This window comes from Cuculus canorus, chromosome Z (genome assembly GCF_017976375.1).
Source record: "Cuculus canorus isolate bCucCan1 chromosome Z, bCucCan1.pri, whole genome shotgun sequence".
NCBI classification, from domain to species: Eukaryota; Metazoa; Chordata; class Aves; order Cuculiformes; family Cuculidae; genus Cuculus; species Cuculus canorus.
In genome coordinates, this window is record NC_071441.1 from 18,021,046 (window position 1) to 18,048,004 (window position 26,959).

At 39.1% G+C, this 26,959-nt stretch overlaps 2 protein-coding genes across 8 annotated transcripts in view; one reads left to right on the top strand and one right to left on the bottom strand.

The window, feature by feature from the left end:
• Positions 1-26,959, top strand: part of IQGAP2 (IQ motif containing GTPase activating protein 2) — a 130,972-nt gene that overhangs the window by 85,446 nt on the left and 18,567 nt on the right. For 2 of the 4 annotated variants that reach the window (XM_054053820.1, XM_054053821.1), the window contains 14 exons: positions 2,009-2,133; positions 4,337-4,500; positions 13,211-13,301; positions 17,663-17,824; positions 19,006-19,148; positions 20,058-20,228; positions 21,790-21,873; positions 22,571-22,642; positions 22,808-22,877; positions 23,189-23,397; positions 24,132-24,281; positions 25,083-25,246; positions 25,873-26,097; positions 26,697-26,837. In XM_054053820.1, coding sequence (XP_053909795.1) covers positions 2,009-2,133; positions 4,337-4,500; positions 13,211-13,301; positions 17,663-17,824; positions 19,006-19,148; positions 20,058-20,228; positions 21,790-21,873; positions 22,571-22,642; positions 22,808-22,877; positions 23,189-23,397; positions 24,132-24,281; positions 25,083-25,246; positions 25,873-26,097; positions 26,697-26,837 — 1,971 coding nt within the window. The remainder of the gene's footprint in view (positions 1-2,008; positions 2,134-4,336; positions 4,501-13,210; positions 13,302-17,662; positions 17,825-19,005; positions 19,149-20,057; positions 20,229-21,789; positions 21,874-22,570; positions 22,643-22,807; positions 22,878-23,188; positions 23,398-24,131; positions 24,282-25,082; positions 25,247-25,872; positions 26,098-26,696; positions 26,838-26,959) is intronic. The other 2 variants (XM_054053823.1, XM_054053824.1) reach the window with 1 other exon arrangement.
• On the bottom strand, positions 4,507-11,440 carry F2RL2 (coagulation factor II thrombin receptor like 2). Of its 4 annotated transcripts, none has more exons than XM_054053826.1 (3): positions 11,330-11,440; positions 10,713-10,858; positions 4,507-9,055 (listed from the first exon to the last, which is right to left on the bottom strand). In XM_054053826.1, exons 2-3 carry the CDS (start codon positions 10,768-10,770, stop codon positions 7,965-7,967), a joined length of 1,149 nt encoding a protein of 382 aa, XP_053909801.1. In that variant the 5' UTR covers positions 10,771-10,858; positions 11,330-11,440; the 3' UTR covers positions 4,507-7,964. The 4 variants fall into 4 exon arrangements, with proteins under 4 accessions (XP_053909801.1, XP_053909800.1, XP_053909802.1 ...); XM_054053825.1 differs by having other exon boundaries at positions 11,342-11,433; XM_054053827.1 differs by having other exon boundaries at positions 11,338-11,432.

Consider the following 26,959-nt stretch of genomic DNA (forward strand, 5'->3'; position numbering starts at 1 on the left):
GTAAGGTGCAGGGAAAATATTGTCAGAAAGCAAATATTAACTTCTCAAGAATTTTTGTGGACACTAAAAATATAAACCAACTGTAGCTGGAAACTGTTAATCAGTAACCTCTCTGCAATACTGAAAGCTGATCTTTGGAATCGAGTAGCATTTAATGTCTTAAGGTCCAGGAGGTCACTCAAGTCACAGCTGACATTTTTTTCTTGAGAATTGCAAAGATGTGAAAAAAGTAGCACAGTCCCGCTTGCCAAAAAGCTGAATGCAATGCTGTGGCACATGTGCATGTTCAACATTAAATTACAGCCTTCACTCATCTGCCAACTGCTTGTACTGCCACGTGCCTGACTTGTCACAGCCATATCCTGTTACCTCTGCATTCTTTTGTGTATCTGTAAAAAATATCAGGCAACGCTGCAGCTTGTGTGCAAGCTGAGCCTCAAGAGCATGGGTGGTGGCCAAAGATCTTCACCAAGCTGCCCCGAGATGTGACTCTGAGAGCAGCCCTTGCTAGGTGTCTCAAAGCTGCAAACGTGGCAGTCAGGATAAGAATAAGAGACCAACCAGTGTTTTGTTTAGAAGAAGCAGAATACCATAAGGGGTAGCAAAATTAATATGGCACTTGGCCTCTGCTAATACAAGGTGGTGCTTGCAGGCAAGCGAAGCAATGTTAGAAATAGAGAAATGGGTCCCAAATTGTCCAAGTGTAGCATTTTGGGCTGGTATTACTGTGACCTGATATTTAGATTAAGCTGCCAGTCAATACAAATAAAACACTAGGAATTAGCAGGAGTGAAGTATAAAATAAAATTTTATTATGCCATTTTTATCTCTGCTGCCAAACCATGCATTGAATATTGCAGGAAGATTTGATTACACCATACTAGAATGGATACAGTAGAAATGGGAAAAGTTCAGTAAGGGAGATGATGTTCAATGACTTTCTGCCAGGAGAGATTAATCTGTTAGGAGTGTGTTTCTAGAAGAGAGTTTTCAGAGGAAATATAACAGAGGTCTGCAAAAGTGTCCAGATTGTGGGGAAGGCTAATAAAAGTTTAGTTTAGTTTTTACTTTTTTAATGAGAATTGGAGTGAGAAAACTTTGGACTTTATCAAACATAAGATTTAAAATTTGCATAAGGAACTGCCATGTCACAAAACACTTAGTACGACTCATTCCTGAAGAATATATAAGATTTCAATTTAGAGTACATAAATTAATGGAGCACAGCATTGTTTGCAACTGTTAAAGTGGTACTTAGCTTCCAGATTGGAAAGTCCTTAAACACAAGCTGCTGAACTCTATAAGAGCAAATCAGAGCAGGAAATGCTGAGTCTCTTTTTCTGGCAAGAATTTATTTCTCAGGTTTCTGCTGGAAATACAAGTTAAGATTTGATATGACATATTGTGGCAGTTGTATGCTTGATTCAGGAGTATGAAAACTGTTTAACTTATATATGTGTTTACACTACTGTGAAGGTTTCCAGTTCATTGTGTCTGTCTAAGAGCAGATACAGGCTATAGACCCTGTGCTTTTGAAGGACCTTGAGTTGTGGAGAGAGGGACGTCTTTTTTTATTACGTTCCTCTGCTCATAGCCCATCATCCTCCACATGGAGGGAGCATGGATGTAGCAGGGGAGGTACTGCTACCTGATGCTAGGGCAAAAAATCTGATTTTTTTACTTAGTTTAGCGAGAAGCCAACCATAGGTTCTCCCAAATCTGCCATATAGCAAAGTGTATGTCCAGGGGATGTATTACTATCATCCCATGTTGCCAAGAAAAGTGCTCTGCATAAATGTACAGGACCATTTTTTCAGATCCTGAAATGCATGCCTAGAACCAGCAAGGCAGCTTGCATGTCTGTATAATCTCTGGCAAGTGATGAATTGATGAGTTTCATTGAAAAGAAATACTAGGCACTAAATGATGAATGATACATCTGACTAATACTTTATGGCAGTTTATCTTGTGTATGAAATACACTTATGCATTTTATATCTTCTTATAGTTATGCTGATACACTATTGTCTATTAAGTCAGAGGCTTCATCTCAAGGCCAAGATTATTTAAGCTGGAATGATATCCAGAACTGCATTGACATGGTTAATATGCAAATTCAAGAAGAAAATGAAAGTAAGTAATTCTTCCTCTACATCACCCACAGAGATGATAGTCTGGTCATTGGTACACAATTTTTTTTATGATGAATGGCCTTGTTCAGATACTCTTCAAGACAGAAAAGCATTCAATAATTTTGGACACCCATTGGTCTTTAAATGTCCTTGAAGTATTCCTAGTTAAGTTTTGGCTGGCCAAAATATCATAGGGTGTTTGCCTTCTGCGCTGTTACGTATGTCGTGGCTCTGCCCAACTGGCAGTATCTTTCAGTATCTGCACTACATGGTCTTTCTTCAGGGGTTTTGCAGAAATTGTAAGCAAAGAGCACGTCGGTGGATAGGAGAAGAAATTATAGGCAGTGTCCTGTGGAAAAGATTTTTTAAAAATATTAAATGATTTCCAAGCGTTTGTTTTTCACAAAGGAGTTGGTAAGGAGTTATGGAGTGCAATTATCTATCTTGCTTTCCTTTTAAGTAACTTAGCACCTACTCTCAGGTAGGAAATTTACTTCTTCTAATATAGATAGATTTAGACTTTTATTTTTGAAGCTGAATGTAGCTGCCTTGCCTTAAAAGGGTGATGGGCAGCCTGACCTAGCGGGATGTCCCTGCCCATGGCAGGGGGTTGGAACTAGATGATCTTTAAGGTCCCTTCCAACCCTAACTATGCTATGATTCTATGTTTTATTAAATGTAATAACTGGTCCTTTGAGCTTCAGAAATGCTAAAGGACCAAGTTTTTCCATTGGATATAGAAGTATGATTTCTTTTTTTTACTAAAATTTGTGGCTATTGAGTTGTGCCCGTTTTGCTGGAGCAAAGAAAGGAGCTTTCAGACTGCTTGTCATTTGGGAAGTAGTCTAGAATATAGTTTGAGAGCCTTTGTAAGGTGCAGGTTTAAGTACCATGCATGGTACATGGACTGTTCCCACACTGCCATCAGTGTCACACGTGCTACTGTTTCATACTGGTAAGTGAAGCTTCATATTACAGAAATCCTGACTGCTTAGTTGCATCTTAAATCTATTGAAATGGTTGACGCAGACCTCCACAGCTTGCTTGCAGTGTATGTCCTCTGGCAGAGTGGGATGCTGAGCAGTTCATCTGACTGATTTGTTCACTTTTTTTGTCTGAATCTGTGCAGTCGCTAGGAGTTGAAACAAGCCCTGGGAAAGGTGGTCTTGCATTAAGAGAGTTGGTCTTTAGTACTAGAACAGCTGCACTTCATTTCCTTGATACTGGCCTCTGACTGGGATGATTATTTGGAGCAGAGAGGGGAAGAAGAGAGGTGTTTCCATAAAAAAAGCCCACATCTGCACAGTCCCTCTTTGTTAGCGCCCCGGAAAACTGTCTCATTCCCAAAGCCTTATGAGGGTATAGATCAATGACCCTACAAGCTGGGCTGTGGCGGGTCTGGGAGAGAGTTGGTGAGAGATGATTGATCTGCTATCAGCAGGAATGCTGTCCCTCACAGGTGATGAGGAAACCCTTGGCTGATGCCCTTCTAAGGTGGCTTTTGGAAGAAGGTACTCGGTGTACTTCAGCACTGCTTTACAAGTAGGAGAAAATTGACATTAGTGTTGAGACAAGTCTGAAGGAAAGTTAGACATTTTACTAAACACTCTGGGCCATGTTACTTGCTGACCGAAGTCCTGAGTGCCACTAGTCTGAACAACCAATTGATTTCTCATAAAGTCAACATTATCAGATCAGGTATTTCAGGTGAAATTTGAAGAAATGAGATTAAGTTGCTGTGTAATGCTGTGCTTGGAAGGTCAGTATGTATGTCTTTGTCCAAATCAGGGTTTCAAGGAATATGATCTGAATTCACATGAAAATAAATCTTTCAGCACTGTGAGTCACTATGTAGGTGGACATTTAGATGTGATGTCCAGCATTTCCTTAAGCTTCATGTGGATACTTCCTGTCCTGAAAGCAGGGAAGGCTGTTTTCTTTTTTTTTGGCAAGGATAGATGATTTTTATGAGGAAGTAGACTCAGAAGAATTAATAACTGTGGAAGAGAAGAAAACAGTGCAACTTAATAGCTTCACATGAATACTTGAGCAAAAATAATTTTAAATCAGCTGCTGTTGCTGCCTCTGCTTTTTGTTACTTGATTTTTCTATTCTCCATGTTACTGCTTTGTTTGTACTTGATATTGGATAATTTGCATCTTTCTTTTGTAATTGTGCTTTTTAATAACTTTTCTGTTTCATAGAAATCATTGCAATTGGCCACATCAATGAAGCAATTGATGAAGGAAATCCTAAGAAAACTCTAGAAACCCTACTGTTGCCTACAGCCAAGCTGCAAGATGTGAGACCAGTAAATGCAAGGCATTATCAGGATGTTCTGCACCATGCCAAAGCACAGAAATGCAAGGTCAGAGCTTTGACTGTAGCTGATTGTCGTAACTGGAATGTCAATTCTTTTAATTTACACGTGTCACTGCCCTGTTCCCCTGATATTTAGATTAGTCGTGACGATGGACTTGTGAAAAAAACAATGACTGCAAACCAGCACTAAGAAACTTTCCATTACAACTTATTCTGTCTGGCTAAAGGGATTCATTCTCTGTGTTTAATATTGAGATGTATTCTGTGTGTGTCACTACTGACTTGATGTAACCTTGCTTATTTTTAATTCTACTAGGTTGCTGCAGCTACTAGAGTATGTGGGCAGCGACAGCCCTGACATAGTTATGAATTTTTGCAAAGATCTAGTTACTAGACTGTCATGCAGGTAGTTACAAGGTAGATGAGAACTGAGGGTTTTGCCACTAAGGTGCCACAGGCATGCTGAGGGAGAAAAGCCTGGGAACTACTTTTAGGAGTCTCAGTTGCTTAAATTTGGTGTTTTGTAACAGTAGAGTTTTGTATGTAATTTTTCTTCTGGATTTATCATGCAACTAGCAGCTGGGTGTTTTGCATGTGCCTTCAATTTAAACCTATCTCAACACGATATTGCTATCTGCTTCCCCCAAAGCAGTGCCCTTGTTAGCATCACAGCTCAGAAGAATAAACAAAGATCAGGCTAACAGCTTACAGCATGTGACTGAACAAAAGATTAGCTAAAGATACTGCTAGCACAGCGCTTAAAATGTCCAGTATTAGGAAAAGATGCTTAAAATCAGCATAATGCATTCCTAAAGTATTATGGTCAGCTAGAGAAAATCTCTGAACTTTGACTTGTAGAAATATCTTCCAGCTATCTTGGCATTTCAGCTGTGGTAACATGCTATGAAACTGTTTCCAAAATCCACAGAACAGTCAAAACAAATGTGGACATCTGTTTCTTGCTTGGGTTCCCAGATAAGGGCTGCCTTCATAGACCCCTGGATGAAGTGTGTCCTCCCTCGCTGTGTGTGCTGGGGATGGTTAAGTGCGCACAGACTGCTTTAACTGTCCTGGAAGGGCTAAGGTTGGTGTTTGCATGCAGAGTGTGTCCATGCAGATGGTAGCTGTGCAGTTCTGGCTCAGGACATGCCAGACCCTTTCTGCATATGTAATAAGCCAGGATGCCCCCAAGGCAGTAATCTACAGCTCACGTGTGCCCACATGCCTGCACACAGTAGTCCTGCCTTGGCTTACGCCTGCTGTCTGTTGCTGTTCTCCCCGAATGCAAAACTGGTGCCTACTCCTGCCCCTGTGTGAATGTGCTGATAGGAAGCAAACGAGTGTCTTCAGGTTTTGGAACAAAAAATTGTGCAATCTCTTTGAAATCTTCTTGTTCAAAAAATTGTGATGCTTTTAGAGACTTCCACTGGCCTTTGTGTCCTGAAGCATTTTGGTTTTGCAGTCCCCTGACAAGTACTTAAAACTTGCCCTCTGTAAACGGGAACGTTGCTCCAGCTCAGGAAGAGGACACTGTACTGTGTGTGCTCCCAAAAGAAATGTTCAGATGTATTAATCTGAAATACTCTCTATGCGAGTCAATCACACAGGCATCACCATTATTGAAGTAAAGATATGATGTAGATGGAACTTTCCTAAAAAAATAAAATAATCCAAGCAGAATTGAAAGATAGCGCAATGTCTAAAGTCTCTCTATTCCTCATTTTCCTGAGCCCTGTTTATAGAGAAGATCTGCCTTTAATTGTATTTAACATGTTTTAAGATTGAGCTGTGGTGAAAGGAAGTATTTGATTTACGAGGAGCAGATAGGTCTGCCTGTGAACTTCCTGTGTTTCCAAGCATCTGGAAAAATATGAGTCAAACCAGCTCGCTTATTCTAACCAGCCTGCTGTCATATCTCTGTAGCTGTGGTGGAAGTAAAGTGTGCGCCTAAATCTCCCAGTACCCATTACTGGTCTTAATCTCAGTCTGCACCTACTTGTTCCTTGCTTGAAATGGAAAACGCAAACCTGGAATTTATTTCTGTAATCTTAAGCCACAGCTACCAATGACTCTCAAGGCCATTACAAACCAAGCATATTCAGGTCCGAGTGAAGAGAAACACCATGTTTCGGGAGCATTTGGATACCTTGAAAGTTAAGCAGATTAGCCAAACTCTGAAATTATTCCTGTGTTATTTTCTTTTTATGAGTAATAGGCACACAGGTGCCTATTTTTTATATTGTTTATATTTTTTATATTTACAATAGTTATGTAACATAGGAATTATTTTAGAATTGCTTTTAAAATCTGTTTGTGTGGATGTTAAAGGAATGGCATGATTAAAACAAACTCAAATTAGTAGCCAGAGGAAATTGAAGGGAGGGAATCTTAGCAGACTGCAAATTCCTATGAGACATTTTCAGTGTAAATCATTTGAAGTAAAATTTTAAAAATACTATTATCAAACTGCGGTAAAATACTTCTGTCTCATCACTGTCTTATATGCTGCAGTGACAAATGCAAATGCCAACCATTGAGCTAATTTTGTAGGAACTTTTGTAGGTATATATGTAGGTTTTGAATTTCTATAAACATAAATGCTAATCCTTTGCTTTACTGACAGGGACAATCAATTATAACTAAGTTTAGTATTTGTAATATGTAATACTCTAGGTATTTCCTGTGAGGATGTAGAAATAGAGAATACTATACAATAACTTCCTTGCTTTGCTTACAAAGCAAGAATAATACATGCCTGGATTCACACTGATAAGGGTTAGCTCCAGCCAATCCTCATTGGCTAGAACAGTGCAGACGCTGACAAAGTGGAAGAACAAGTCCCTAGTGCAAAGCTGGTTAAGCAGCCTCATAGGGGCTGCTGTCTTGAAAGTGTCAGATGCCATGTCTGTGGCTGCAGATTTGTTGCTCCTTGAACCTGTGGGGACTCTGGCTCTTTATTTCCAGCGTCCAGGGCAGTACTTGCTCTCAGTTGTGTGACAGGGATCTTCTGCAAAGCTTTGACAGTTTCCAGGCACATAGAATCTGCTTTTACTTGTTCCCATTTCCACTGGTCCAAAACCATGTTTTCACATCACTGTTCCTGCAGTGATTGTAGGCTGAAAGCTAATCTGAAGTATATGGAAACCATGAATGAGTCTAAAAATACTGTTTGTAAATGGATTCCTCTTCTGGTGTTTGGAGGCTTTAATGACTCATACTCTGGTTTCTTGTTCATGGCCATGAAGGTGAAATTCTCAGAAGGAAATAGAGGTGTGGAGACACTTCCTTGAATTTAAGTACACCGGATGTTGCAATACATGTGATAAAATTATAGTGCTTAAAGTATATTTCTGAGGATGTCCCTTGTGTGGCATGTGGAAGGAAGTAAATTTTACTGAGATTGTTTAACATTTTTAATTTTTTAAAATTAATTGTTGCACCTGAGGTTTCTTTGTCTGGGTTAATACTATACAAAATCATAATTCCAATAATATAAATATAGAACTTAATTCATTTTTCCCTAGATATTTTAACCATTGTTAGATAAATATTGGATTGACTTCTAATTTTTGACATCAGAAAATAAAGGAAAGGATCGAGACAGCTGTTTAAGCTACTAAGGCATAAAGCAATTAGATAAAAAGAATATAACCCATCTGTGTTGTAATAGTAATAGTTGATGTGATGGACGATAAGGATAATATTGCTTGGCACAAAGCAAATAGCAAAGATGGTAAGGATCAGAAGGCTGACTTTAACATACCAGAACCATTCATGGGTCTTGAGTGTTTGTATAATTGATACATAGCAGAAAATGATAGTTGTAAGAGGTATTAAAAACCCAAATATAGCTAGAGAAACATAGTAGTAGAACTGGAAGGAAGATATCGTTTCACAAGCACTGTGCACATCATGGCAGGTATAAATGTCTAGTTGTTTCACATAATAGCTTTGCTGCATTATGCAAAGTGGAAGCATGTACAAGAAGACAATGATCCACACAGTAGCACAGACTGCAATGGCATAGGCACGTTTCGGCAGGCTCTTGTAGGTGAAGGGATGAACGATGGCCACGTAGCGGCTGACACTGATGCACATGAGCAGCAGAATTGAGCAGTACATGTTGCCGTAAAACACCACAGTGGTAGCTCGACATAACATTTCCCCAAAAATCCAGTTGTTCCCATTGATGTGATATGCAATTTTGAAGGGCAGCATGATGCAGAACAGCAGATCTGAAACTGCCAAGTTTGTGTAGAGGATGGCAGTGCACACAGAACGGATCCGGAAGTGCAGCATCCACAGAATTATGGCATTGGATGGTACACCCAATAAAACAGCACTGAGGTAGACAGTAGGTATTAGCTTGGTACTCAAAGAACTGGTCAGATACTCCAACGTGGTGTTGTTCACTTCTGTTAATGTAGAGTCATTTAACTTTCTGGAAGAACATTTTTGTTCTCTGATATGGATGGTTGTTGTTGTCTCCCCTTCTATAGCATAAGGGGGAATGTAATCATAGTCTCTTGCTGAAATTCCACGGAAAGTCTTGATAAGAGACACAGTTTTAATTGCAGAGCCATTCAGTGAAAATTCTGAAGCTTAAAAAAAAAAGTTAAAATTGTTAAAAAGGGCAAACTACTTGATTAACACTATAATTGACCTCTAGGTTCAGAGAAAGATAAACATCTCGCTGTGGGGAAAAAAAATGTTGAAAAGATAGGCGGCATTCTCGTTTGCTTTGGGTGCTCATACCAAATGTATTCAAGGACAATCTTCACTTTATCATCTCACACCCAATGTTGAAAATTTACAGTAATCTAGTGTTGAGTTGATCTTTCTGTATTTTGTGCATTTTCAGTAATTTTTGGCAAAAAATATCATACATTTGTATAATATTTGTCACATGTAGAGGATTTTCCCAGTAGTAGCAACCTTGATAATTCATTATATAATCAGCAGTCTTGGTCTAGGCTCAATCAGGATTTCCAAAGCAAACTGTGGCACCACCCTTGTAACTTCATGGATGAAATGCATGACTGCAAAAGATGCAAAAAGTGCTGTCTTGCCTAACACGGACTGAAACTTTGAAATTAGAAAATTGAAATAACCCACAATTTTTTTGTCTCGCATATCATATTACTGGTATTCTTCAGCTTCTGACTAACACAAACTAGATCTCAGCTCCTTATACATGAGGAAGGGCAGTTAATCTTGCAAAATGGAAACAATCACTTGGGCTGATATTAGATCAAATTTATTGATAAGTAACTAAAACTTTTCATGCAGCAGGAAAATTTTCAGAGAGTATCATTAACATGTGGGCAAAGCCAATGATGCTGCTTTTATTAATGCCTGTTCCTCAGTCTTTAGTAAAGAGCTTTGAAGAGACATTGATGTTTCCAGATGAAGCACAAATGTGCTCAATATACTTTCTAAAACCACGTGTAACAAAACGGATTTGCATACTAAACAACTGTGTAATGGATTTTGTCATTTTAAAATTTTCTTAGCTATGTTTAGTGCAAAAATATTTAGCATAAGATTTGGAACGTGCATCTTGAATATGGAATTCAGAAGCTAACTGAAATATCGATGAAAATTTGTGTTTTCCTTTTGCCCTTCCATACTGGAATAAAACATGGAAAACTTTTATCAATTTTCACTGGCAGATTTATGGTAGAATGTTTTGAAATGATAATTTATAGACCGCACAGTTAATCCAGAAAATGAATTTTGGTTACTCTTAAAACGCACGTGTGTATGCATATGCTTATATATTGTGTATATATATTTACAATAGCTTTTAAAAATGTTTGGTTTGAAAACAGCTTAAATTTTATTGATGGGAAAATTGGGCTTATTTGATTACTTTGTTTAGTTATTTTTGTCACAATAGTTATCTGAACATTTCCTTGTAGTAGGACCATCTGTGAAATGAATTCTGTAGAACTTTTTAAAGTAGAAAGAACAAGACTGTACATGTTTAAGATTATCATGTCACTACAGAAATACTAGAAAGAAGTGTTTTCTGTGAGCACAGAAAGATCCCTTCTATACAGTTCCTTATAGAGAGCAACTGGAGGAGTGGGTATAGTGTCACTAAAATGGAAGAATAAAAATCTGCCTTAAGTGAAACTTCCTAGGGTAGTTTTCTGTAATGCATTTACAACCCATTTAAGCTGGGGAAGTGCCAATCTTAACAAAAGCCCATATTACTGACTAAAATACGGAATATATACAGAAATGAGGACTCACCTGTTGTGTAAAGACTGGAGGTAAAAGAAAGCAGTCCTATGAAAACAAGTATCTTCATTGTAGTACGTGAAATCCAGATAGCCAAATAATGATACCGTTCTACTTCATCTCACAGGACGTTTTGTGGAGGGATTTTTTTCCCCCTCCTGTAAGAGATTAAAGAGTGATTGATCTGTCCTCCAAATGCATCCTGTAGGCTTGAGGTTTATGGTAAGGAGCTAGTTTGTTCTTTGTCTACTACAGCAAGAGGGTGTGACAAATCCAAATATTCACACATGACTCAGTTTCAGCCTCTGCCAAACACAGATAAAATTGCTTTACAGCAACCATTTAACTCCTGATTTACCATGACCCTGAAGCCGATGTGGCAGGTTCTACTGGAATTTGTATACGCAGATATTTTCAGGTAAAGTGTTTTCTGGAAAAATTAGTGTTCAGTAAATCCTCAAGGGTCTCATCAACAGACCTAAACGCTGTGTTGCTGAACTCTGTGCCCTTCTTGAGGAAGAAGCTAGGCTTGGAGAAGTTAGATCTTATTTTAGCAAATGCAAAGGTGAAAGCAAGTCACACAAACAAACATGCCTTAAGAAAAACTGTGCTCTGCTTTTGTCTTTTACCTCCTTACCCACCGCTAGCTGTCTGTGCTCCTTCGATCCAGCTGCTGCCTCTGCTTGGACTGTTCCCACCCCTCCACAGCCTGCAGCCTCTAAAACCTTTCCCCTATTTTCATCTGCTGTTTTGTTGATACTTTACTTTTACTCTGCCTAGCTTTTCCTCCCCACCCCTTCCTCCCTGAATGCTAAATAACAACAGCTTGCTTCAGCACACAAAATGATCCCAAGTCTTGGTCTGGCTTCCAAGCTAGAGGCAAGGCTCAGCATAAGCTGTACTTGGCTCCAGAGCAGTATTTGTTGTATTTACTGCGTAAAAGCTGGATGCCAGATAAGAGTTTCTTCAGTTTCCCAAACCTTCTCTCAAAATAATTGATTGTATTTGGGGAATTTAGTATATGGCCTGTCAGGTGTAAAGTTTTGTGTTAGGAGAATTTGTGGAGCGTGTTTTCTGTCATGCAACTGCCTGACACCACTGGATTTTATTTAGATATCCTGCTACCTTGTTTACATATATGAGGCAAACTAAAGAGTCTGTCTTTAAGGGGTTTTTTTCCTGTGTCTTCTTTTGGTAATTTCTGCTGGAACAGATTTACTAGATTTTTGGCCTGCAGTTGTGTACAAAACTAGCATCTGCATTGATCTTGTTTTTCTTAGTCTCGAAAAACTGAAACTGGTAATTTATTTTTTCCACTTCAGGGAAGCATTGCAGCCCTTTAAACACAGAAAGAAACAAATGTGTGTTCTTTGTCATGCTAAATTAGCGTGGCTTAGATCTCCAGGGGTGATGTTAGTTTTATCTGATGTGGTACCCCTTAAGGCTTGGCTAATAATTCAGCAGATTTGGTTGTATAGGTTAAAATCATGATGAAGATTTCTAGAGTCAGTGTAACTTCACATGGCTGGTGAAACAGAAGGATATGTGAATGAGAAGGTTATACTTTTCAGGAGCCTATTGTGATATTCATTGTGAAGTTCGTTCTTTGTCCACATGTTTAACTTCAGAGAGTTTATGGAGAGTTTTCCTGAAATATTTGTGTGCATACACCTCTAGATCTTTAACAAATCTGTACATTCCAGTTTCTCTCATCAGTAGTCTATTATACATCTGGACCTACTGTTTCATCTTTAGAAGTAGTTTTGTTCCCCACTTATCGGATTTGATTCCAAATGTCACTGTAGCTCTGAAACACTGTTTTCTCAAGTAAAGTGTTGGTTCACCTGTGAACCTGGGCAGCCAGAGCAGAGTCAGTTAATGAGGATTCTGAGCCCACTTTCCTGTACCTTCTGTTTTAACTTGGGTTTAATGCCACACACTTAGCCTATAGGAAGTGAGACCTGCTTTACTGCTTAATTCCTGAAATGCTCACCACCTGAGAGAAGTCATCGTTACAAAATCTGAGCTGTCTTTCTACGTCAGTTTTTGTAGTTATTTTTCTGCTGTAATGTGTACTTAGGTGTACATGTAGATACTTTCCAAATAAGGGATTCTGAAAGAAAGCCAGCTTCCTGTAGTCTTCTGCTTTGTACTCTTTATGCAGCTGTCACAGTGCTGCCTGATAATGTGTGGTTTCGTTTGACACTAAGATCACTTGCCTACGTTTCATGAAAATGAAAATGCTTCCAGCTTCTTTTAATTTTTTTTATTGATATTTGTCAGGATGTTGTCTTCCAAATATAAATCTCAGAGCTTTGAGTTTCAACAGGAGTTTATTCAAGTCAGTAAATAGAATATGTATGTGTTTGTTACTGATTTTAAGCCGTCAATGTTTTTTAAGTGTCTAAGGACTTCCAAGAGGAGATTGTATATTGAAGCTCTGTCTGTACATTCTGACAACTTTTGTTACAATACTGTTTTTTCAATGCTTTTCTCTATCCTTTTTCCAGGAATCCCAAGATGAATCAGCACTTCTGTGGCTGGATGAAATACAAAAAGGAATCAGTGATGCCAATAGCAATATAAAAGAAGTAGCAATCTGTAAGCATTAAGCCGCATCTGCATTGATCTTGTTTTTCTTAGTCTTGAAAAACTGAAACTGGTAATTTATTTTTTCCACTTCAGGGAAGCATTGCAGCCCTTTAAACATACAGAAAGAAACAAATGCTTGTTCTTTGTCATGCTAAATTAGGGTGGCTTAGATCTCCAGGGGTGATATTAGTTTTATCTGATGTGGTACCCCTTAAGGCTTGGCTAATAATTCAGCAGATTTGGTTGTATAGGTTAAAATCATGATGAAGATTTCTAGAGTCAGTGTAACTTCACATGGCTGGTGAAACAGAAGGATATGTGAATGAGGAGGTTATACTTTTCAGGAGCCTACTTTCATTTTACAAGATTAAAATCTTGGTGCTTGTTCTAAGAGCAAATTCTTACATCTTTAGAACTTAATCCTATTTCATTATGTGCCTTCTATTAAGTGCTAACAAACAAAAATTGGGGACGTATTAACTTCAAAACTAGTGTAAAAAGAGCACTTGGGCTTTTTTTGAGAAGTAGGTACTCTTCCAATCTGCAGAGAAGAGGAAATCTGTAGGAAAAATGCTGCAGCTAGTCCAGTCAGAGCATTATGTACTGGATGTACTCAATACCTTCTGTGAAAGTTTGGATTTAATATAATAATTTTAGAAAAATATTCATAATACATAATAAACTTCAGCAAATAATAATGGAGAAGCAAGTGTAGCTGGGTGTATGAGGCACACTGGAGGGCACAGTGGTGTCCCTAGATGTTCCTGCCTAAGTACAGATTTGCTGAGGCTGTTAGCTTGACACTGTGTACTGGTTCACCTTCTGCTTGACTGGGCTTTGAGTGAGTCAGTGTGGCCTTCTTTTGTACCCTAAGAGGCTGTGAATACAACTGCTGAAGTTGGTGCATTCCTGTCGTGCTGTATACAGCCTTCTTCAGTGTGGTGCGTCAGCCTGTTGACATAGCCTGTCTATAAGTAGTTAGTGCTTGGGAAGTTGTGGGTGGAAGAAAATGAACAGCTAGCTATTACAAAATCTCCTATCCCTGCTACAGAAACTTTGGATTTAGCATTCCTGTTAGTTTAGAATTTATTTAATCAATTAATGCAGTCTTAATATAATAAGTCTGTAATGGAAAGCACCTGGCTTGTGTTTTCTGGGATGAGGTCACATGCACGTACATTGTCCTAGCTAAGCTCTTGTTAGGATTGCTGAGAAATTCTTTCGTGGGCAAAACCAGTTTCCCATCAATACCGCTCAGAGGCGTGAGGAAACATCTGAGTGCAGAGAAGGGAAGGAAATGCATAGCTTAAACAGATGTAAGTTTAAGCTGAGAAGTGACTTGAAAACATCCTTGTTTGTATCTATTGCTGTAAAAGCATTAAGAATTTCTCTCATAAATGACCTGCAGAAATTAGCATAGCATTATCTATAGACCAGTTATAATGATAGGCCACTGCTTCATCCACCAGCTAATTGTTGTAGTAAAATATTTTCAAATAATCTGTTTGTAGTAAATGCACAGCTTTTCACAATGAAGTATGATTAGTAGAATTGTTTTAACAAGTCACTTGTGGAAATAACTACTAATCTCTTGTACTCTGCCCTCTGGGTTGAAAGGAAGTGGTGTCAGCACAACACATTCTTCAGAAGAGCTCTAAGGTTTTGCAGCTAAAAACTGAGATTTAAAATTTCCCCAAGGCACAAAACTTGATAACAAATACATCCTGTCTCAGGAAGTTAGCATGTTGTGTTCATGTAGTCTAAACTTAGTTTGGTTTGATCATAACTTGGACATAGACTTCTATTTTGATCTATGTCAGAAATGCTATTTTGAAAGGCAAGCAGCTCCACATGTCTGACTTCAAAACTTCTGCCAGTCAGTCAAAAACTTATTTTTCAGTCAGAACAAAGTATATTTTTGAGATTGCTGCAGTAATGGCAATAAAATAAGCATTAAGATAAGAGAAGATAATAAAAGCTGCACTGAAACAGTCTTGATCCTTCCAAACTAATTTTTATGCCTTATACAAGTATTAAATACTACAATATTGGAGTTTTAAAGGGTTTTTACAGACTGCCTTCCCTGTCAGTAAGGGACTCTGTATCTTTTATCTTCATTTAAGAAGATGTGTTCAGTAAGTGCTGATGTGCTTCCTAATTCTTTGTGATGTTTGCTGTGTTGATTGCACCTTACTTAACTTCTCAAATCAGTTCAGCCCTTATGCTCCTTATCTAAACAGAAGACAAAATGAGATTGACTAAATAGCTGTATTGCCTTCAGGAACAGACACCATTGCCAATCTTACCTTCGCACAGAGAGTCCCTGTTGACAGTTCAGGCTGACAGTTCAGGCTTATCATACCAGACAGCTGCATCTTCATATGTTATAGCTGTTTGAAGGGAGGATGGGGGCAGAAAAGAACCCTTACAGAGTTAATCTGGTACTGGTATCACAGCTGCTTCAGGAGGTGGCTGGAACCCACAGTTTTCCTACAGCTGGGGATGGCTAAGCTCTATTTAGCTTATTTTACAAGTTTCACATGGCCTTTGTTTAGAGAAACAGTCACAGTATTAATTGTTAACACTTCAGTGAAAAGGAATAACTTCTGTTGAATTGGGTTTTTTCCCTAATAAACATTTTTCATTTATGTTTTCCTTCAAAAAATATAGGCACAATTAAGGCATAAGATGCAAAAAAAAGATAGATAGGCAGCAGGGAACTTACAGAAACAACTATTAGATTGTGTGCTTTTTTGTCTTTATAGCCATAGCTTCCAGCACCCATTTCTATAGGATGAAAAGGAGGAACAAAAGCATTCAAATACTGATCATCAGAGTTGACAGGGCACATGGGACTGTGTATGACTAGGGCTGAGCTCCCAGAGCCACCTGGACTTGCAGCAGCAAGCTGGTAGTATGTGGCTTCCCGGTTTTTGCTGTTTCCTCACTGCTGAGGCTGGATGCCTGGGCATCATGATACCACATCTCCAGTCTCCTGGGGAACATGTGCATGCTTGGCAGGCGTGTATTTCAAAGCAGAGAGAAATAGCAGGACACTATCCGGTAGAAGTCCACATGGTAGTTGTGTGGTATTGTGTGTTCACTTTGTTTCTCAGCTGGCTGCCAATCTCTTTGGAGGTTGATCTGTTGCTTTCTAGCCAAAGCTACTCATTCCACCTTAGTTAAACTGACCACAAAGAAAAAACGTTTCTCTTACCGAAACATTCTCCTGCTAGCTCAGTCTCATCTAACACACCTGTTTGTAGACTCCTGGTACCAAGCAACTTTTGGCTCAGTTCTGTGCAGGCAGAGAACTGAGGGTAGGGAAAGATCCTTTCTTATTGATCTGGATACATACAAAATAAGGAAAAGGGTTTGGTGTTGCAATGTGAAGTGCAGCTGTGGGAAGCCAATGTAGCCAGGTTCACTTACGTCAGTGTATATTGTATATGTTCTAGCCATATGTCTATTCATTTGTTCCTCTATGCCTGGATCTTGAATTTAGGTGTAAAAGAACAAGATTAAAGACCAGAGCAGCAGTTTCTAAAGCAGCATATACCTGTGATGTGTAAGGCACTTTGAAGTGGCATGTGCTGCTACGTGCTGTCAGGTGTGGTGGTATCAGCTCCTTCAGTGATGTTGGCACCTGCACAAAGCAAAAGACATTTAGGAAGTCCTGAATCAGAATACGGGTAACGTTGTATAACCTCAAAGCTTGAATGTGCTTCACAGCGTCACCTCTCAGGGTGCTTTTATGTGCTCTGAAAGCAAAAGCTGCATCTTTGGCAAACTCAAGGGCACAAATTTGCTGCACCAGCTTTAAACATGCTCCCATGGGGTAAGGACAAGAAAGGTTCACCTCAGGAACCCAGATAGGATGCTGTTAGGCTATGCTCAATGCAATCCCATTTTGCTCAGTAAAAGTGAATGTTAGGGTTTACAGCTGGTAACCTAATGACTTAATGTACCTCTAGAAGGTTCCCAAGTGATCAGCAGATGATGGCCTGGCTCTTGTTAGAGCAGGCTGAAGTGGGGGAACCTGCCACCCTCAGCCTTGGCCCTGGTGTCTTCTGGTGTGTCACTTGATAGGGGAACAGCTATGCCCTCAGAATGCTCTCAGTTGTGCTGTGGCTGCATCCCAGCCTGGGCAGAGTGCATGCTTTCTATCTAATAAGCTTGCTGTTCTTGGGAATACTTGTCCTTACAAGCATGAAGGAGGCTGCAAAGGGGTGAAGCACTGAATTGCTGTGTATGTCATCCTGTCTGTGTTTGCCAGCTTTAGAAGCCCATTATCAAAGTTGCTGAAGGCTAAAGTTGTGGGTACATAGAGTATAAACTACTTAATTTTCTACGTAATTGTTTTACCCTAGTGGCTGTTGGAACATCAATGATTAACAAGAGCTTGGAGAAGGGTGATTCACAGCCAATCCTGATGATACTGCAGTCCAAGTTTGGATTACGAGTCATTCCTGAGTGCACTGAAACCTACTTCAGGAACCTCTCTGAAGCCAAGAACTTGAAAACTACAGAAGGTAAAAGCCTTACTGAATAGGACAGTTCCATGTGTCCATATTACTGAGGGAACTGGAAAACTAGCCCAAAAGGCTTATCTAAAATCACTGTAAACTGAAGATGGTTCCTCATTTTAAATCTTTTGAGAAATGTTATACTTCCCCAAGCGCTTTCTACATGATGCTGAGCTGTTGCACATATCCAGACTTACAGTACATGCTCAGAAACAAGGCTGGTTACTTCAAGGGAATAAGACTTCCTAGAGTCTCAAACTAGCCACTGAGTGAATTTAGGGTAAATTCCCTGTGACTGTCAGTAGAGTAGTTCAACCTCTCAGAAAACTGTAGTACTCCCTGATTTATTTTTTCTTGTTAGTAGGTTCAGAGAAGCATTACGTTGCACATTTCAGCCTACAAGTTACTGTCAAAGGTCAAGCCAGGCTCTGCCAGAGTGTCCAAGGCCCATTTCTGCCAGAGCAGAAGGTATCAGCAAAAGCTGGGGCCAGAATCTGTCCATAGAAAGACAATGGGGTGTTCTGTCATATTAGAGCTGCAAGCTGTGCATTCTTAACACAGCTAAGATCGGCTAACAATTAAAAAGAAAAGAAGTTGCCATCAGTGTATTACACTTTCTTACAGAAGATGGGCAGGTTTCATCCTGCAACATGCGTTTTGAGAGGGCATTTTGCACAAATGACCTTATCAGCTTCACCTTGGGGCCTTTTTTCCATAAGGAAATGAGGCTTTTCCTGCTTGTCAGGGTACAGCCTTGTTTACCGGAGCACTAAACAAGATAATGATGTGGTTATAGGAAATGTTCCATGTGAGCTTAGTGTCAATAAGGCTAGCATCTGGCCAGGAGACAAGAACAACATTTTTTAATAACCACAGTCTTGGTTTCACTTATGAGTGATGATGGAAGACTGTTTCAGGAGCGAGTACTAACTCGGCACATTGGGGTTTGGAGAAGCTGGCAGTAGGTCTGTACTAACCTCATAGCTGTTTCATTCTAGAAGAATGATCCTGATCCACCTAACAGGATACTTTGAAAACATCCTTAATACAAACTGCACCAAGATATGTAGTGACTTTGCATGTACAATGGCTTTGTTTCAAGTGTAGAGATGGTAAATGGGTAGGGAGAGCTGTAATTTATCAGTGTAACAGGGCACATGTGTACTGATGGTATGTATTGCTTTTAGATTCTAATGAAAGTCCATGGATTAAACTTGTAATGAAAAATATGTACGAGTACTATTACAATGTGGAGACTGAGGAAGGTACTTGTGTTACCCCTGAAGGAGTTGTACCAAAAACTTCATGGTTAACTGGTGAAGAAATCCAGGTAGGTAGCTGCAACATTTGCTTTTATTGCGAATGCGGTGTAGATATTTGAGAGAAAAGTGGCTGTGCTGGGTGAGACTGAAGATAACTTTAGTTCAGTTTCTGCTTCTGACAATAGCAGTAACTTAAGTCTAAGCAGACAGTGATAGCACAGCCTCCTGTCTGATGTCTGACAATGATGTAGGGATTTCCGAACTGGAAGTTACAGCATTCATTTTAATGGCCACATTCAGACACTAGAGGAGGAAAGACTGATTGCCTCCACTTCTTTTTTCATTTTGTTTGACTTCACGTTGGCCCATGACAAAGAATTGCATTATGTGTTTGGGGGCAGGTGGAAACACTGTCTTATGTTTGTCTAATCATCTGACAGCATTCTTGTATCTCCAGGTTCAATGAGATGAGTGTGATACTTCAACTCTCTTACTGTGGAAGTTTTGCATTAGCACAAAATTTAACTTAGAACAAAGTGGATCAGACAAGCTTCTGCACAATGTGGTTTAGTTTTTTTTTTCTGATGCAGCCCATCTGACTTAGGGTTTTACTGTGCTGCACAAACAGCGAAAGTTACACTGTAGGTCCTTCTGAAATTCTGACTACGGCAGTACTTGAGTGTGCTTCGCTAGAGTGATCTGACTCAGTTAACATTTCTAAATGTCTGACCTCTGCAAAAATCTTGGGGCTTGGAAGGAGTTCAGTTACCCTTCATATAAAATCCAGTGGTGGCAAAGTAGCTCTTCCTTCAAACTAATTAACTTCAAACTAATTAAAATCTAAGGGTAAATCAGAGGGTCTTGGATAGGATGAACATAAGCTATACAGATGATAAAGAACACTGACCAAATTCCAAGATGGTTTTGCCTTGAGGTCTTCTGCTTTCAAGTGATGGGTTTTTGTGATCTCTTAACAGAGCATTGTTGGGCAAGTTACAGCAGATTACAACCGAGAGCAGCTGTGGCTTGCTAATGAAAATCTGATTGTTCAGCTGCAAGCCCGAGCAAGGGGATTCTTAGTCAGAAAAAAATATCAGGAGAGGAAAGCATACCTTCAAAACCAGGAACCATCTACCATCAAAATACAGGTATTCCAGAACAAGAAGGTAACAGGGCTTGGGCAACTTTCTGTATGTGACAATTCCTGTCACTGATAAAATTCTCAAATATGTCTATCTTCCTGTTTTCATTAGCAGTGGCTCAGACTCCTACATCTGCAAATATATTCTTGTCCTTATCAGAGTAATTGTGCTTGTAAATAGAAACATCCAGTTTTAAAATAATGGATTGTACCCACCTGCAGTCTAAGTTAATTTAGTGGAGAAGCTCTGAAATGCATAGCCCTAACTTTAATCTGAGGTGCTCAGGCTTGTGTGGTATACCTCACTATGAACCATACAAGACCAGAAGATATTTGTTGAATATCAAAGCAAAAAATCCTTAGCATACATGACTGAAGAAATACGTTCCCTTCTAGGCTGGGTATCCCTGCTTCACTACTTGGAAGTAGTTTGCCTCTGCTCTATGAAATCATGGCTAGATAGGGTGTGGCAGCTGCCCTGGTGTTCTTGGGCTCTGGCAATATTTCTAGGATGCCTTCGGTTTGTTGAACTCTGAAAGGACTATTAAGGAAATGTTCTGATGAGGATCTGAACACTGACAAATGCATGCATACTGGTTTTAATTGGTGAAGCATACACCTTCTGCTAGAACCAATTTATCCCAGTCTTGAAAAACATCAACTTCCACCACTCAAAAAAAAATGGCAAGGGGTACAATTTTTTTTTTTATCTATAGTAACTTAATTTAACAATTCATTATGAGAAATATATTTATCACTAGCAGTTGTCATTAGGATTGACTTTTCCTTATTGGCATGGTGTCCTGAGCCCAGCAAAGGACTGTACTGATCTTTGAGGAATTCAGGGTCTGTGAACAGGTTCAAAAATATGGAGAAATATAGGTTCATGAAGTTGTTCTCTGATTGTTTTCTATGGGCATTAAAATAGAAATAACCTGTGAAAAGACAAAAAGAGGACAAGGCTGACGTCACTGGTTGGATGGAGATGAAAGGCAAAATAATGGTAAAGGCAGAAAGAGTATCTGTGTTATCTGTGTTGCTGGGTTCCTTGCCAAGAGTTTGCTTCTAAGCTGGCAAAGTGAGAGATAAGTGATGGAACTGGGAGGTTATCTGCGCTACAAGATGATCCTGTCTGACTCTGGAAGACCAGAGACTTGGAAAGGAGGCCAGGCCAAGAACAATGGGAGTCCACCTAGGTAGCAGACTGCTCTTGGTGGATGTAATGGGCAAGAACTGGCAGAGTACTCCTTGTGCTGGATTAAGTCAGTGACTGGGATGCTAAAGGATGTGGGTGTTCTGGTGATAAGAGTAAGGCTGGCTTCAGGGGAGGGAAGGAAATGGCATTGGGCAATCAAGTGTTTGTGCTGAAATTGGAAAAAATTAATGTGAAATGTATCAAGACGCCTTAAAATGTATAGGCAAGCTTACTTACACCTTACCTTATAACCACAATGGCAATTTTTATCTATGAGATAAACATTGTTAATTATTTTGGTGTGCATATATAGATTTTAATAAATAGTAGCTTTTTTATTAGTAATAATAGTCTCCTGCTTTTTATGAAACAGGCTTTCTGGAAAGGATTCAAACAAAGGAAAAGCTATGTTGACAGATTAAAGGTGCTCCAAGGCAATGTTGCTGCTATTGTTAAGGTAAGATCCCACCATGTTTTAGGGCTTGAGTATGCTTTACTTCTTGGCTTGGCCTTCCACCACCTGGGAATCGGAGACTAGGAACACAAACTGGGAGGACTCATGCTCCAGAAATTTGGATGATGTTGGAAATTGTTTAATTGACAGCTTAAGTAAATTGCTTCTTTAAAGTTCTGTATTGGGCTTCTGTCAGGCTTTGCTGAACTTGAATGGCTCGTGATAGAAACTTCTTTACACGTCCCTTTCCATAATACTAAATTAGAAAATATTTGAGCTGACAGTATGTTACTTTATTGAAAGCTTTCAGACAGATAGATTTGACAAGTGTTCACTTTTGAGATGCTAATGGGATACTATGTCTTGAGTAGACTGTAGATCACAGATGGGATATTGATCTCCTGTCTCTGAGGGAACCTGGTTTAAAACTGAGAGCTGAGACCTGAAGGCAGAAATTACTTCCAAAGATAATGCTACACAGGGGTGGTAGAGCCTTGAACTCAACTTGCTATTTCAGTTGAAGCCCATTAATCTGATCACTGCACTGTAGCAGCCCAGTGGTGCGCTCCTCTATGGCCCCCAAGCATATGAGAACAGCATGCCTGCAGAAGAGGTCTGTCAGAAGTGAGTTTAAAGCATACACACAAAACAGTTTCTGTATTATCTGTTAAGTTTTTATTTATTTTTATTTAATTTTCAGATCCAGTCATGGGTCAAAATGTGGCTAGCAAAGAGAGCTTATAGGAAACGGCTGCAATATTTTAAGGATCATGTAAGTCCTTTTTCTGTATTTTGAACATGAAGCACTGATATAAGGTAATGTGACTGCAAAGGCAGTTTAGGAAATCTTGGGGAAGAGAGTGCAGGTTCTGCGGTTTGTTTCTGAGCAGAAAAGTGTCATAACTAGATTCTTTTGCCTAAACTTGGTCCCTTCCAGAATGCTGAAATTGTCAAGATACAAGCATTTCTCAGAGCAAACAAAGCCAGGGAAGACTACAGGACACTAAGTAAGTGATAACAGTTGAATGTGTTGTGTATTTTGGAAGTATGCTATAGCGTTCACTCATCTTTTTATAAACTTTAACCCTGGATTTCTCAGTTTCCTATTCCCCTTCAAAAGGAGGAGCAAGTGTTTGTAAACCAATTGTTTCATAGCTGAAACTATTTTGTATAGCTGTACTTGCACATTATGACAGAAATATTCCTCTGACTGGCATAAACTTCTGTCTGCAGTTCCAAAATTTTCAGCAGTGATTCTGAAGGGGTTTGGGGTTTTTTATATTATGTCAATTAACAAGCCTATTTACTTCATCTGTAGTTGGTGCTGAAAATCCACCTTTGACTGTCCTGCGCAAATTTGCCTACCTCTTGGACCAGAGTGACTTAGACTTCCAAGAAGAACTAGAAGTAACAAGGCTAAGGGAAGAAGTGGTTACAAAAATTCGATCCAATCAACAGCTAGAGAAGGACTTGAACTTAATGGATATAAAGATTGGCCTACTGGTGAAAAACAGAATCACTCTTCAGGTCAGCAGGCTCTGTTTAGTTTCCCTTGTTAGCATGCACTTGAGCACTTCTGTGTGTTGAAGGATATCAGGATCAGACAATTACAACACAGTTGAGGATGGAAGGGAACTTTGGAGGTCATCTAATCCAACCTTCCCAGTTAAGCAGGGCTATGCAGAACAGGTTGCTCAGGACTGCGTCTAGACAGCTCTTTAACGTCTTCAAGGGTGGAGACTACACAGCCTCTCAAAGCCATCTGTGCCAGCACTTGGTCACCCTCGATTAGTTAAAATGCTCCTCGTAAATTAAGCACTTTCTTTACATGTCTTAAACAATCTTGTCAAAACACCCAGTGGTAGAAGTTGTTCTGTTTTTCTGCATGCTGTGTCAGTTTACTACTGAATGTCATTGTTTCTTTTGCTACTTATGAATAATAACAATGGCTGGGCAGGTTTTAAGCATCTTTTCTGTGGCAGAACGGAGTAGAACTCTGATCATTATTGGGGGGCCTGTTTATTTTTAACTAAATGTGAATGAGCCTGTACGTGAGATTGTCTGCCAGACATTGTTGGCAAGATGTACTGGTGACTCGTAAAGGTGTTCAAAAGACTAGTTAGTGAATACAGTAGCAAACTATACAAAATTGTTAATAAAGGCTCTTGGAAGCATATCGCATTTAACATGGTTGGGAGCATTTTTTCTAGTTTGTCTTCTTTGTGAAGGTATAATCCAGACTTTTGATCATCTGCCTGCAGGATGTGGTATTGCACAATAAGAAACTTAACAAAAAGAGCAAAAGTCAGCTGGAAGAGATGGTTATGGTTGACAAACAGGGTATCAAGGGTCTGAGTAAAGAGAGAAGAAAAAAACTGGAGGCCTATCAACATTTATTCTACCTTCTACAGGTAAATCTTAATGTAAAAATTAACATGTAGCTAATTGCTAAAGAACACCTAGAAATATAGATTGCTTTGTTTTAGTGACTGTAGTAGTGATTATGAAAAGATTTCCAAAGCAGTATGCAGACTGCAGAAAATACTATGATCAACTTCTAATGTTTTCAGTGATTGAGAAAATCTTTGCTGCCTTTAAACCATGCAAGAAATATAGCTGTTCTTTTCTTGAAACAATTTCTGTCTGTACTTGAAGTTAAAGAGAAATGTTTTCCTCCATGTATCTTTTAGACCATGTAAATTACTGTCACTGTTACTGTGCATTATTTGTGATGGAAAGGAAGTTGTTCGCTGGCAATATATAATGCATCAGTTCTTGTGTTCTTTTTATCTCATCTCAGTGAAGTTTATCTAGAAAAATTTCAGACCTTCCCAAGGCACATGCTCTCTAATACTTAAGGACATGTAATGTGTGATGTCACCTTTGTAGATAGACATTGTCATTTGGTAACTGTCATTGTCACTTGGTTATTGTTGTCATTGGATACATAAACCTGATGCACAAAGGCACTGTTTGGAGACAACAAACTCCTTACTAGTGCTACTCAGGTATCTAATTTGTGCAGTATTCAGTATTTCTTATGCATTAGGATTTGGGAAAAAAAAAATGTGAAGCTGGTGTGGGAAAGTGACATATATGGGAACAAGCATTAAATGCTTTTAGTCGCCAAAGGAAATGCAGAGACAGCTACTCCCCAAGTGGGAGTAGTTTGTCTGGAACAATAGTATTTAAGTCATTTGTTTGTTTTGTAGACTAATCCCACATATCTGGCGAAGCTGATTTTCCAGATGCCACAAAACAAATCAACCAAGTTTATGGACACAGTTATCTTCACTCTATACAACTACGCCTCCAATCAACGAGAAGAATATCTGCTTCTCAAACTCTTCAAAACTGCTCTAGAAGAGGAGATAAAGTATGTGCACTTACAAGAAGACATTAGTTCATTTCACTGTCTGCAATAAAAATTAATATTTCACACCTAATAGAATGTGATGGTTAATCTTTAAACAGCTGTAAATTGCATGCATACTTTTGTTACTAGAGAAAGTTGTTTTCCAGGTAACTTATTCATTAACTCAAGCTATTTCCAATTCAGAAAATAAATTTCTATGGTGGACAATATTTTTAAAGTAAAAAAAATCACTTGAAAAGAGGCATTAGGGTTTCTTGCTTTTGTGCTCAACTATTTAACGGTGGAGAAGGCCTTTTCTTTTGTGTAAATGTATGTTCTGTAATGGAGAGTGATGGCTTACCCTGAAAAAATAAGTCATAATCTTACTTTATGCCCTTAACACTTATTTGCTGCAAAATTATGTGTTAGCTGTGACTAGCTATATATATACACCAGGAACATTATTATAACACATACAGAATTTGGGTAGTATCTTCTATGATCTTGTTTTAGATTAAAGCATAAGAAATAGACTGTATAAACATGTTGTAACATAAAAATAGGATCATTTAAACAGTAAGAGGTTTGAAAACATGGATAACTGCATACGTAAGTTAGATCAGAGATCTCTTCTTTTCTTGATGCAGCTCTAAGGTGGACCAGATACAGGATATTGTTACTGGAAACCCCACTGTCATTAAGATGGTCGTCAGCTTCAATCGAGGTGCTCGTGGACAGAACGCTCTGCGCCAACTTCTAGCCCCAGTGGTGAAGGAGATCATGGATGATAAGTCCCTTATAATCAACACTAGTCCTGTGGATGTGTACAAGTCGTGGGTAAACCAGCTAGAAATGCAGACTGGTGAGGCTAGGTGAGTGAGGAAACTGGAAATACTGTACCATCTGAACACTTGAGGGCTTCCTCAGTTCCGCTTTCACTTCTCTTCTCTGATAAATTGCACTTGTGCCCACGCGTCCCTTCCACATCTTCTTGTAGCACAATAAGAGATTTGAGGGAAAATCGGGACTTTAACCTGTCCGGAACAACAAAAGGATCGTTTTCCTGGTCATGAACTTCAAAAGTCAATTACTTAATCTTTACAAGAGCAGTAAACTATGACATCTAAGAATTTATAGCTTTCTACACAGTTTGTTATAACAGCATTTTATTAGTGTCCCAGGCCATTGAGGAGCAATGCTGGGGCTGGGATGTGAAGATGCATGTCCTAAATTAGGATTCCTATTTTTGTAATTAAGACAAGTACACACTGGTCTATGTACCCCCGCCTAAAGAGACTCTCTTCCTCATAATAAAGGAAGCTAATGCATCTAAGACTTTTGTTATTTAGCCAACTTAAACTGTATTTGTCTGACACTTTTTTCTGTTTGCTGATGGGCATTATGAAGAAAAAAAAATATAGTATTTTAGTCTCAAATATGTTTTGCCTGACTTAATGTGCTTCTTTTGCAGCAAATTGCCATATGATGTAACCACAGAACAGGCATTAACACACACAGAAGTGGTCAATAAACTGGAATCATCAATTCAGAGTCTGCGAGCAGTAACTGACAAAGTTCTTGCATCCATATTCTCTTCTCTAAATATGATGCCGTAAGTGTCAAGTTAGGACTCTCCAGACTGCAGTTCGTGTGCATGGTGATGCCTCACTTGAAACTCTGTGATGAAGATTCTTTCAAATTACATAGCTTGTGATACATGCCTCACATGACTTC

Bases quoted from the DNA above. Each gene is read 5' to 3' on its own strand.
- F2RL2 (XM_054053826.1), bottom strand. From the start codon at position 10,770: ATGAAGATACTTGTTTTCATAGGACTGCTTTCTTTTACCTCCAGTCTT. The intron at 9,056-10,712 runs GTGAGTCCTCAT...TTTTTTTTTAAG, and splicing joins CTCCAGTCTTTACACAACAG to CTTCAGAATTTTCACTGAAT.